The sequence below is a fragment of the Agrilus planipennis genome, unplaced genomic scaffold, assembly GCF_000699045.2.
Source record: "Agrilus planipennis isolate EAB-ADULT unplaced genomic scaffold, Apla_2.0 scaffold97, whole genome shotgun sequence".
Taxonomy (NCBI): Eukaryota; Metazoa; Arthropoda; class Insecta; order Coleoptera; family Buprestidae; genus Agrilus; species Agrilus planipennis.
This window is the reverse complement of record NW_020438864.1, coordinates 820409-834447: the sequence shown is the minus strand read 5'-3', so window position 1 is coordinate 834447 and position 14039 is coordinate 820409. Positions and strand designations below refer to the sequence as shown.

The following is a 14039-nucleotide window of genomic DNA, read 5'->3' as shown; positions in this document are numbered from 1 at the left end:
CTTAACAAGTCTGCCAACTTCTCTCTTTGCCAAAATTTTTGATTTGATTTGAAGACATGCAAAGTAAGATCCACCTTCTAAACATGTTGGTCTCACGACTTTTTAATTTTTTATAACTAACCTTTTTTTAAATTGTTTTATCAGAAAATTTATAAAACAACAAAGGGAATATACTTGTCCTACAAAAACGGTGGTTTGGACTGTCGAATCCTCTGCTTCCAATATATCAAAATCACGAGGGCTAATTTATTTTTTCATAAGATTTCCCTACGAATTGCCTGGTTGACAATCGCTTGACTCACATGAAGCACAATCGTAAGTTAGATAACTTTTTCATACATGAATATATCTGCCATTTGTCTTTCATAAACTGCTACTCTTGTACGAAAGGATGTTCTCATGAAAGGATGAAACAGATAAGAAACTGGTTCGAAATGTCTATCTACTAATATTTTTATCATTTTTTATCTAAATCCTCTCATAAGTGTAAATAATTCAAATAAAAGACATGTGCACGTGTGTGTGTTCCGATTTTGTCTTCTTCCTGCACTCAAATAGTAAATCTGAATATGTTTATATAAAGCATTAAGGGCAGTTATCATATTGCAGTGACAGCTGAATTCATCTTACAAGTAAATTTACTCTATTAATCTATATATTCTAGATTGATGATATTTACCTTCACATCTGCTGTATTTTTGATAGGTAAACAGGACTTTACAGAAGTTTCTGGAATTATGCTAAGAAAAAACTTAGTTTAGTACAAAAAATGGTAGGTATCTATATAACTGACTGTACAACATACGTCTACAATGTTTGATTTGCTGAAGCTGACAAAAATTAGCAGTGAAACAAAATAAATAATAACAATAAAATTTGTTTCCATTTTTAGAAATGCGTGATTTTTGACGGTTTTAAAATTTTAAATAGTGTCGTCTTTGTTTGGATTGTTGATATTTAGCATCCATTTCGTTTCACTGTTAATTTTAATACTTTCACTAAATCAAATTTTGCGCACGTGTCTTGGAGCATTATTTAATATTTTTTGTACGAAACTAATTTTTTGTAACTATAACTCCCGGAACTCCTCAAGAAAACTTTAACTCTCTTTTACGTATTAATAGATAAAGGTTGTCATATAAATATGTCTTTGGTTTGATTACCATGCATATTGTTTTGTATTACTATGCGTAATGTATCTATTATATTAAAGAATCAGCGATTAGAAGTTGAAAAAAAAGCGTTAGTAGGGTGTTGAGTGTTGGGTAAGAGCATGGACTAATAAGTCGAATGTCCAGTTACATCGAGAAAATCTTCCTCCATCACGCAAGTCGTCGAGCGGCGTCAGTTGTTCAGGCGTGACCGTCTACTTGAGCAAAAATAGAATAAGATAGACGGATGGATCACAAAAGGAAAGAAGGAAGGCGAATAAGAAGAGTCTCTGCATCTTCTTGGTGGTGGTGGTGGTGGTGGATGAAGGTTTAGAGACGGCAGGCTGCAGCAACATCAACAGCAGCAGCAGCAGCAGCAACACTACCATAATATACGTATTTCTACAGCATCAGCAGCAAGAATCGGAGATTCACGCGAGCTCAAAAGGTGGCAGCAGTGGAATGCAAGGTCAAAGGTGAGCCGAGCTCCGTGGTCGTAATTAAGTTTCCCCGCGACCGCGAAGCGCTCCCTACCAGTAATAGATATAATAACGGTGCGGGGGACCGAGGTAATTGCTAGGTACACGTTGATTTATACTGACCAGTCGACCGGCTTCTATTTTTATAAAAGTGCACTCTATTAATTCTCTCATCTCTCCGATAAAGACTCAGAGACGTAAAGACGTAGAGCCGTCCTCTTCATCGAACAACTGAACAACCAACGGATACAACACAAAATCAACCTTCAATATTAATACGTTCAATGCAAACTTTTCATCTGCAGTAAAATATACTACTTAAGTTCCTTTATTAATTACGCTTAAAATACATTTATTCCTGTTTATGATACATTGACTATTGCTTCTTGTGATTAGACATGACAATAGAAAAAAGAAACAATTACTCGAGTTAGATAATGTTCATTAATGCTGTAGGTACACTGTGTGTATGAATGAATATCTGCAAGAAATTTACTTATTAGACCTTCACATATCTGTCCTTTTAATGTTATACGTATTGTTTAGGCTTTTCATGAAGCAACCAGTGGATGGCTGATATATAAACAAAATATATTAACTTTAGGAATTTACCACATCATTGACATGTACTGGTAGCAGATAGAATACTGACAAAAATATACAATTAAATTTAAGACACTGATAAAGGCATGTGTAGATAAACCTCACAGTATTTTAATAAAAAGGTATTTACTTTGTTGTGCCCATCGACACACTGCTGAGAATGGATTATCTAAAAATACGTGTACCTAAGTTACCTAGAATAAGATACAGAAGAGATAATAGCAAGTTAGCTGGCGCAAAACAAGCCAATAATTATGCACATCCTGCGCAAACAATTGAATTAATTCATCCTTGCAATTCTTCCTAGTGCGTTTTTTTTTTCACTCGCTCTCTCTATCTTTCTCTCTCTCTTCGACTACCTCTTCATTGTAGCCTTTATTAATTCAACAGAAGTCTGGTTGTTGAGCAACGTTTTCTCCAACTCGTCGAGAGAACTTTATCGAAGATTCACGATGCATTTATACATTTAATTTACATCTTAATTGCCCCCGTCTGCTATTACGTCGATTAGCAGCGAACGGTCTATGCAAATATTCTGTTACGAAACTCTCGTCATCCTATCCACTGACCCTTAGTTCTCATGATTTTCTGTTTTATTTTTCGCTTCTTTACAGAGTAGACAAATATGTGTTCGTATACGTAGAAGAAACACCTAACAATTTAAGTACATAAAACACTAGCTGGTAATCGCGACTTCGGTTGCATGGTTTTTCATCAGACCATGCATTTACTTTTGCCTCTATGAAGTGAATGACACGGTGTGCATTTGCGACATAGAAAAGGAACCATTTCTTTTGTGCCTACCACGTGGGGTTAGTTACCTACGCGTGGATTCAGTTCAAGTCGATTAATATACTCACAGACCTTACTGAACATTTTTGAATTCCAGTAAAGGTAGTAATATACTACCACGTTGTTTGTAGTAATTTATACAACACTGCCTTAAAACAAGAGGCAAAATGGGTCTGTGTTCTATCAAAACTGACTACAACGACCAGATGAGTTCTAAGTAGATTAAAATCGTCATCCACATCTTACGACTTCGATGGAATACTGACTACCATTTCAGTCGATATCCTTAGGGACCTTACTGAACATTTTTCAATTCCACTAATTGTAGCAATATACTATAGGTGGAGTTTAACACGCTGTTTGTAGTAATTCATTTTTATTGTTGTATCATAGTAACAGTGGGCCTCTTGTACATCTGAACCATGCACACACACACAAGATAATGAGATGCCACGCGGTATGAATGTTGACCTAGCCCATATTTTATTACGCGGCCAGGCCCATAGGCAGGTTGTTTTCTACCTTCTAAAGGCAAAACTGCTTCTCTAGCCGTCATGAGATTCAGTCACATTCGATTTCATATGGCACGGTACTCTGACTATCCCTCCTGAAGACTCCTCCAGCCCATGGTATTGTGGTGAAAAGTTTCGTGTTTTTTATAGGACTGATAGTCGCACAATGCCCTCCGAGGTACCATGGAGGTACTACTGGACTCAACTATTTATGCGTCTGTTCCTCCTATACACTCTTTCTGCTACACCTCCGACTGCTACTCTCTAATGAGTCGATAATTTTTAAAATACCATGAGTTCCTGTTCCCTTGTACTTATGTGTGTGTATTGGTTCGCGCACACCGTACCGCACATACACGCATGGGCATTGTCAGGTAGGCAGTGGAGAAAACTTCATCATCATCATCATCATAAGGTCGTCAGTCCTAAAACTGGTCGGTTACGCACCTCCACTCTTTCCTATCCTGCGATAATCTTCGCATTTCCCTAAAGCTAGAGCAACCCATATCCTTAACTATTTGCAAACAGTAATTTAATCTAGGTCTACCTCCTAACTTCCCCCTCCTAACTACCGTTTCTGCCTCTAAATGTCTCTGACAAGACCTTCATGGCTGAGAAGTTGTACTACTAACCCAACTCGCCTATTTCTTATTGACTTCCATAGAGTCCTCTGTTCTCTTACTCTTTCTAATTTCTAGGCTCTCCCTATACTGTTACCATGTGTCACATGCCCGATTTGTTTTCCCCACCACTGTACAACGCAGCGCTTCGACAATTGCATGTCAGACGAAGGAAAGTAAAAAAACCCTCATGCTTCAAATTAGAAATGAAGTTAAGTTTTCATTGTTTTTCTGTGCGGTTTGTTTTTGTTTGTCATTAGAAGACTGCATTGTTTTCATAAGTTTTAATGTGCTCCGGTCAGTGAATTTCAGTGTTTTTCTTGTGCATGATTTCGCTACTATGATACCGCTCTAGTTAACTTGTTTGAAAACAGGACCGTCCAAATAATTTATAGTCGTTAGCTTCAATTGTATAACTAAATATGATACCGTATCTTTATTGTACGGGTATGGAAAGAACAAGACATAGAAGATATTTAATGCGTATTATCACGTATTTAAACACCTTCTCGCACTGTTACTACTTTTATAAATATATTTAACTATTTGCTGTCTAATTAACACTAATACTATTAATTAGTTATCAATTCAGCACTGTATGAATTCCTCTTCGCTTTTTCGTCTTTACTTCGTATCACCATGTGAACTCGTACCACTACTCGATTTCTGGTCAGCTATTTATAGCGGCTGGCCAAGTTCTAGAATAATCCTATATATGTCGTCGAGAAACCTGGTCTTCTTTGTCACCATGTATGTTGTTGACAACAAGAGACAGTGACCACCAATAATCTGAATGGCCCTATTTTCAAATTAGTGTACACTCATTGTTGTAGTATTGAAAGCCTACACGACAGTGGCATATTATTTGCAGGAAGGATCGATGTGATCAAATACTGACAATTTACATAATATAACTGTTATTCATCTCTGTCTTCGTTGAGAACTCTTTCTTTGGATATAAAATAGCCTATGTCCTTTGAAAGATTTCAAGGAATCTTTTTGCCAATTTTCTGAATGAATATCAAACAAACATTCAGATAAACACACTATCGTATTTATAGTATAATATTCATTGGGATTACTAAGAAATTGCTTAAAGCTAGAAATGGAGCTTTCAGGATGAGAAAAAAGGTTTTGAACAGAGAGAAAGGAGCTTAGGAGAGTTCCGAGAAGGACATCATTATCTAACCTCTTCTTAATTACAATATACGTATAAATTTGTTTATTAATATCAGGATTGTAAAAAAATTACTATAGTTCTTTTTAATATATTGGTTTAGGTAAACTGTGAACGCATTTGTTCTTCTAAAATTTGAACAATTAAAAATTTCATTCAGACTTCATTTTTGATACATTGAAAAGGTGTTACACAAACGTAAAAAAGTGCAAATAGTTTGGTATGTATTATATTGTATATATAAAGTACAGATAAATGAATCTACTCGCGCCCTAGAAATGTGCTGCTCTGTTTGAAATAATTATCTTCTTCCGAACGAAGAAGTATCGGTAATATTAGAAAAGGAAACCTGTCTGCTTTCACTTTCGCAATAAGAATTTTTGCAGACAAATAATTGTTGATCGTAACGTAGAAAGCTTGTGCATAACGTACGAGAACATAAAAGAAGCTCCATTGTGAGTTTGACAATGGGCCGATGATATATTGACCTAGCTCATCGAAGCCCACGGAAGTTTTAAAACATTCTTCGTTTTGCATTGTTCAGTAACTATTATTACAGATAGATATCCTTTCACTAGACTTATTTAATGTAGCTACGTTGAATATATTATGTATAGGCAAACTTACCAATGTCACAAGTAGGTCCGGTCCAACCCGAGACACACTGACAGCTGAACGAACCCCCGGCTTCAATACAGGTACCTCCGTGATGACAAGGGGCTGGAGCGCAAGGATTGTCGACTACTTCACAATTTATTCCGGAAAACCCTTCGGGACAAGTACATCGGTAGGCGTCTGGAGCAGTGTTTTCGCAAGTACCCCCGTTCAAACAAGGTTCGTGCGTACCGCAATAGTTCAAGTCTGTAATATAAAAAAAGGAAACCATCAAAGTGTGGAATTGTGTGATACATCAATCAGCTACATTTAAATATTTTTTGTGATTGTGCATACAATAGAAATAATATAAAATTTCAGATTTTGTCTTAACAATTGCTCTTATAATCTATCTGCACCTATAGGCTCCCCTACGATGAAGTTAAAGCTACCGGGTTGATACCTACATCACCATTATTATAAGGTCGTCAGTCCTGGTCAAGATTGGTTGGACACGCACCTCCACTCTTTCCTATCCGCATTTACTTAAAACTAGAACAACCCACATCCTTAACTATTTGCGAACAGTAATATAATCTAGGTCTACCTCTACCCCTCCTAACTTCCGTTTCTGCCTCTAATATGTCTCTGACTTTAATGCCTGAGAAGGTGTCCTACCAACCTATCTTGCCTATTTCTTATTGACTTCCATAGAGTCCTCTATTCTCCTATCCTTTCTAATACCTCTTCATTTCTAACCTTCTCTATCCATGGTATCCTCATCATCCGCCTATAACACCACATTCCTAACGCTTCTAACCTTTTCTTTTCCACCGCCCCCACTGTCCATGTTTCGCAGCAATACAGCGTCATGCTCGAAACATACACCTTTAACAACCTTTTTCGAATTTCTAAATTAACCGTTCGCGGGCAATTTATTACCTACGAGTAATCAGAAATTTTTATGGTTTCCGAAGTGTATGGTGTGATAAACAAAGTGATAGAAATATCAGATGGTATGAATAAGTGTTGCGGATTGGAATGTATCAGCACTTTCTTTACCGATATATCAAAATCTTGTGCTGTCGTATAACACGAATAGGACAGGACTACATTATACTGCTAAATTAAGAAAGCCTGTGGTAGTGCAATTTACGAATTCATCATTCCTTTATTCAATGGAGGTATAATAACGAACAAACTCAATGCAAAAAAAAAGTGGTCAGTTCGTAACTTGATCATCATTGATCCTTTTACTGTTGCGATATTTAAATTTCGAAAATGAACATAAAACTGATTTATTTCATTTTTAATAGATCAAATTAGTTTATTGTTGAAACACCGCGTACATCTCACAATAAAGTTATGTAGGTACGTACACTGTCACAACATTTTAAATTTGATAAATGTAAATAAACGAGTTATTTAGAAAAAATATTCGGATTCAGAAAAATTAGAACTTTTGGGGCACTTTGTGCTCTGCTAATAAAAAAGTATGCGTTTTTTGCTTTTCTTCTGTGTTTCTTTCAGGGCATTCTTCAAGCTAGTATTCTGGACCTGTATTAAACTTTAGATAAAAAGTTTACAAGAATTTTACTCTTCGTCTTGCTTAGTTAGTCTTGGTCTTGGTCACCACACGACCGTTTCTAAGTACATATTAGTCTTGCAAAACAAAAACTGCAAGGCAAGACTAATTTTGATAATTTTTGCTCAACATTAGCGAAATTAACTTCTACATCATTGAAAAACAATCATATTTATGTTAGGCGACATTCAAGTAAACTTAAAATATGAAAAATTGAAAATATTACTATAAAATCTTGTACATATACTCATATTAACGTTTAAACTTCAATAAGAACAATTGATAAGAACGTCAACATTCAGCATGACCAATATTAAGAAACAGACTTATTGAAAAGAATATTTATTTCAGTTGTGTACAGCGACATATTCTATTATTTACTAGAACATTATTTTGTACTCTATCAGTAATCAGTTCATTACATAATAATGAACTTTTATTTTATTTATTCACAAACCTCAACTGTTCCTTAATACGTATGTCAGTGTGACTTGTCCACTAAAAGAGAAATCGATCGTTTAAATTATATAGACAGACCTTAAACGCTAATGACCCATATAGAGACCCCATCCATCTAAACTATTCATTAAGGGTTGTCGAATTCGGGTGACAACTTCATATCGTCACCGATGGATTTGACCCATTGTTAAGTAAAAACATAAAAAGTTGGGATTGTAACACATGGACCCCCCTTATGAGGTCGGGTACTCATGCAACTGTTGCAGAACCACAAAAAAAAGTTAAATCCGAAGGGGGATCCGTGGACATACAGTCTGTAGCGCTATGGGAATTGAACATCCTGGGAATGTAATGATGTATACAGTGGCGTATCATCTGGATAATATTTCGACTTAAAAGTATAACATAGCTACACAAAATTATGCTAATTATGGTCAAATAACAAAATATGTAGATACTAAATATTAAACCGGATAATAAATAAAATTTTAAACATATAGTAAAAATATACACAAATCAAATTCAATAAAATTTCGTGAGAGATAGTAAGCAACGGAAATAAATTTATAATTACGGGCAGCGTATTGTATTTGCCTCAGCGTTAGAAAATCAACAAGAAAATAAAGAACTCATTTTTTTTTTTTATATATTGTAATACATTACGTATCGAGGAAAGAAACAGGGTCTTTTCAGACAGCATGTGAATTGTTACCCGAGCCGAAGGCGAGGGTTTCATACATATAGGCTGAGATAACCCTGTTTTTTTTGTCATGTTTGTGCAAAAAGCTCGTCATTAAATTGATAGTTGACGAAATAAGAGTAAACGATTTAGAGGTTAGGAAATCATTGTCATTGAGTAACTGATTTCTGCGCATGTCCATAAACTTTAGCGCATGCGCTCAATCACTAATTTCATTGCCTACTAATTGAAAAACGGTTGGAAAAAGGCCATAATTTCGTTATTTAATAGCACGCAAAACGAGATTTCGGCGGTAACATGACAAAAAAGGAATTAAAAAAGGAATCAGCCGATGAATAGATTAAAAGGATCAAATTTGATAAATCTTCAAAGAAAGTCTATTTAGTTATCGCTAGAGATGTTCATTTTAACATTAAATAAGTTCATCCAATATTATGGTATATTAGTTAAATTTCATAATAATGAATAATAACAATACTATTCAAGGTTTAAAAATCTAAATTACACTTGTCACTTGTATAAATTAAATTTTACAACGCCACTGCTGAAAAGTAATAGTTGTAAGGTAGGCACTTATAAAAAGTTTAAGGACCGTCAGGGGAATCGCCATTGGACAATCACCCTTGTCGTTTATCAAAACAGAAAAAACTGGAGCAACAAATGTCCAAGTGGGGCGTACGCTCGGGGTTACCTCTATTATACTTTTCTACATACAGTGTAAAAGGCCGACAACTAACTAACGATTTCATCGTCACGCATCATAAACAGATACAATAGTGCACTTGATCAGAAGAGACGTTCGCGCGCAGGCACTTGGGCTAAAACGGCTCCCAAAGGGTTGTCTCCACAATGACTCCACGCCACATTAAATTGTTTAACCCTTCCGCTCGGAATGGCGACTACTAATGCGATAATTGTTTGTTAGATATGAGTGAACAAAAAAAATTGTCATTAAACGAAGAGATTCGACGGACCGATAGGGGTTTCGAAGGAATTAAATGTGGACATTGCGCATACATATATGTATCACCTTATTAGGAAGAAAAATTGAAGAGTGCACAAAATGAAAAGAAAAAATCGGCATTTCCTTACAAAAAAAAACATTCGCGTGCTTTATTAAATCAGGTAAGTAAGGCGGAAAGCCTTCTTATACGTATTTTTCATTAGAGATAAATTTTATAATACATATATATATATGTTACCGAAAATGTGTTGTGTTTATTTTGAATTTTTTATTCATGCATTGTATATTGTTTGTCAGATTAGATTAAATAAGATTTAAGGGGTTACAACGTTTAAACTTTATATTTAATACAACATCAGTCATGGAAGTAGATCAGTATGTCACCGTGAAATAGTTGTTATTACAGGTTTGAACCATATCGTCGCTGTAGAGGTCGAACTCCTCGGTTTCATACAACACAACCACCAAAATAGTACACACGAAATAGCAAGTAACATTGTCCTCTCTCGTGACAGGATGGCAAATTTTAAAAACACAGTGGCTAAATCCTTAACATTTACAGCAAGTACAAGCCTTGCTTGAAACAGATTTTCAGTCGTGAATGGATTTCTGTCAGTAGCTTCGAAAGAAAAACGCAACAGAGGCTAATTTTATCATAGGGTGTTGGTTACAGACAAATGCTGTTGGTTACAGATAAATTTTGTGCTCACACGGCACAGGATTTTGAATTTTCATAATAATTACTGTTGGTATAGCGCAAATTTGTATGTTGTACATCCGTGCACAATCCTAATAATTCGCACGGCCGCATGATGATCGCTGCAAATGAAATACGCCAAATGCCGGCCATTTTTGGGCGACTTAGAAATAAGGCCTGTCTCTAAGCCTCTCTTTAAGCACGAGGTTCTAATTTTGAAGAATTTTTGTAGTACTCGTATGTGTGAAGATGTGTTTGCTGGTGCTGTTCCCGGAACCAATAACGCTTCTATAAGTTAGCCGTAAGTTCACTTAAAAGGAAAAATCAGTAAATAATTATTTTTTTTTTAGTGAGATGGCAGGCAGAAGGCAACGCGCCTATCAATACCTCCATGGTGGTGTGAAAATGTGCCTTAATAAAATTACGATTGTCTAGATTTTAATCATTTACGTACTAATGTTTACGTAACCTACAGTTTTTTCTTTTGGGTTCTTGATATATGCTTAGGACTAATTTGTATACCGATTCATGCTAGCAGCGATTAACGAATGAACTTATTTAATTCATTTTTATCGTAACAGGCGCCTAAACGTTATGTGTAGTAGTAAATTATATGTTTATCTTAAATTTTCAATAACCTGCTCAGGTTATTTCATTCTTCATCGATATAGGTGCAGATGATGATAAACAACAATTAAATAAAAATTATTTTATTCTAAATATACTTATTGTGATAATACCCATTTGCATTTTGCGTCTCGAATGCATTTTTAAGAACAACTTTACATTTAGCAAGCAATATGTAAAATAATAAATCGTTTTATATTTTATATCTTTTATTTATTTCAAGTAGGTAGACCGTAACAACTACTTTTGACGAAACTGATCACTTATTACTGCAATTAATTCATGTTTGTGTACATTCTTACCTTGATCACATAGAATGCCACCCCAATTGGTATCACAGATACATTGCCACGACGAGCCGTTGCAATAGCCATGCTTGCATCCAGGATACGGTTTGCACTGGTCGCAAAATTCTCCTCGCCAACCGGGCCTGCAACTGTAGACACAAAATGTATAAATTATGCAAATATAAAGAGGTACTTGAAGACAGAAAATTACAGGACAATCAATGAAATTAACATTGTATTTTGTTATGAGATATATCTTTATTCATCTATCAGGTGTCTGTCGTATCTATATCGTGACGTACTGTATATTTCTAAGTCAGACTCCTCCTTCAACGAAATTGCTTTTGATCGAGGCAATTGTTACGGTACACGGCGACAATTAAACGAAGAAGTTACGTTTCTTTGTCAGCAATCATGCGGAACAAGACAATTATCTACTTATCTTTTTATCGTCGTAACTCAGACGCAGACATGTACCTAAAGCGTTTCTGAAACCGAAATGTTTCGGAAATGGTGTGTAAGAAATATTACAGCGTACCTATCAGTTTATTTGGAAAAAATAAGATGATATAAACTCTACATAAGCATAGGCATAGACAAATATATTTTAATTTCTTTTCAGTTCAATTTAGCATTTAATTTTCTATATACCTACATATTGCCTCTATTGTATATCTAATTGTTGTAAAATTTGTATTATTAAAAGGATAAAACAGCTTAATACATAAAATAATATTCAAATATAAGCAGTATATCTATATGATATTATTAACTCGCTTTTTTGGACATTCATCGGTTTGGTTAGTGATTTATTGAGACTGCCTATGACGAGCTGATGAGATCTAATAATGAAATAGAAATCGCGATCCGCGTCTAGTAGTCTAGTAGTTTCCATAAATTTCTGATCAAGAACTTAAAATAAACGTTCTTATTAATATAAAAAAATATTTGATAGCATAGTCCGTGTGGTTGTAGGTGTGAAACTGAATAAACATTTGATCTATAGAGTAAAAGGCTGTAATCATCACTTCTAAGAAAGTTCTTGAACTGTATTTCTTCCCCATGCAACTGTTCTGCACGTAGAAAAACACACTCAGAAAAATGCTTTATGAAAAATTGCTACAACGTTGTAGAGGTCGTTTTGAAGAAAATACAACTCAAATTTGTAGTAAGGTTAACTAACGGTAAACTTAAATTTGAGTATAAAATTATACTGGTAAATTTTAGGAGAAATATCGACAGGGGCTCAGACAAATTCCTTACAATTGGAATGAAATATTTCATTACAAATTGTAGTAAGATTAAATAAATTTTGTAGAAATTATCAAGAAAAAATGTTGCAAGTTTTATTGAAAATTCATTTGTGTTTCAGTTTTCTGTTATGCCTCAGATACATGCATACCCACAATACTATATTGTATAATTTTTTCTTAATTGTTGTAAACAAATATGCTACAATTTTGTATATTTTTTTTAATTTATTGTATAGAGATATGCTACAATGAAAAGTAATTTTTAAGAGGAATTTTCAGTACATATTCTTTAACGTTGAAGTAGAGAGACAAACAGTTTGTAGGAAAAAAAGTAATTACAATACAATTTTAATTTTCACTACAACTTGTTTCTGTCCTTATATTTGGTACTATTTGTAATGAAAAATTCTACAATTGTAGAAGTTTGTGCCACAGTTTTCTCTGAGTGTAGCATTGTTGTGCTCACGCCTCTCTGCCATTTTCTTTAATTACCGCAATAAAATGTACCTATACACACAATTATTGATTTCTGTTTATGAACTATTGTTTCCGATTCTCGTTGAGTATTTTACAACTCGGCGCTTCACTATATCACGCCCTTTCTCGACAAAGTACCCACACCATTTATTCCCTAATTTCCATATACGGAAAGACCATTTCTCCGCGGTTGCGTCGCACCGCACGCCGGCCGGCACACAACGGCCAGCGTGGGTTCAGACGATCGCGTACCGCACACGAAAAACGCCAAAGCAGTGGGAGTCGGTAGGTTTTTCACCTCCGCGAGCCATCGTGTACTGTTACATAGCAACGGTGTTTTGTCGGAAATCTTATCTTACGGAAGTTTTCAGTAATTAAAACGACCAAGAGACGTGGTACGTATACATCATAGTAACCTTAACTGCTAACGATATACATAGGCTAAATGCCAGAAACACATTGTTATCTCTTTACTCTCTTCGGGCACTCTTGTCCCGTGAACGTGGAACACGTTGCAAAATTTGTTACACCTACATAGAAAATACGACGTATAACGAGAACTTTAAAGCCGAACTGTATTTTCCTTCTCTGTATGTGTAGCTCGTATGTGAGTATGTCGAAACATGCGGCACAGGACCTTTGAGACGCAGACGATACAAAATATCCGCTATCTGAACGACGAAAACAAAATTTAGTAACGTTTCGAAGATTAGATAAACACCGGCTTAATTTTAGTAAAAAAAAAAATGCTTTGATATATATAACACAACTTTTGTTTTACATAATATCTACTAGAGGCAATTAATTCGTGAGAAGTGGCAATGCCAGTTTACAGAGCGAAGGATAAAAAATCAAAGGATTAAGGCCCCGCACAGCCAATTTAAAAATTCAGTAAGTAATTTACATATATATCTCTGTGCATGACCAGTTCAGTCCTGTAATGCACCTACGAATGGTTATTGTAATCGATATTGTGTCATTATTAATTACCATTTTCTCTGTGGTATTTAGATGCCTAAAAGAATAATATTGTAATGTTCTTGGGTTTAACAAAATTAACTT

General features: G+C 35.1%; 1 protein-coding gene across 1 annotated transcript in view; it reads right to left on the bottom strand.

The window, feature by feature from the left end:
* Window positions 1-14039, bottom strand: part of LOC108736272 (protein jagged-1b) — a 227676-nt gene that overhangs the window by 25835 nt on the left and 187802 nt on the right. Inside the window, exons 5-7 of the mRNA XM_025975193.1 lie at window positions 13184-13331; window positions 11263-11396; window positions 5962-6195 (exon numbers count right to left, since the gene is read on the bottom strand). Coding sequence (XP_025830978.1) covers window positions 5962-6195; window positions 11263-11396; window positions 13184-13331 — 516 coding nt within the window. The remainder of the gene's footprint in view (window positions 1-5961; window positions 6196-11262; window positions 11397-13183; window positions 13332-14039) is intronic.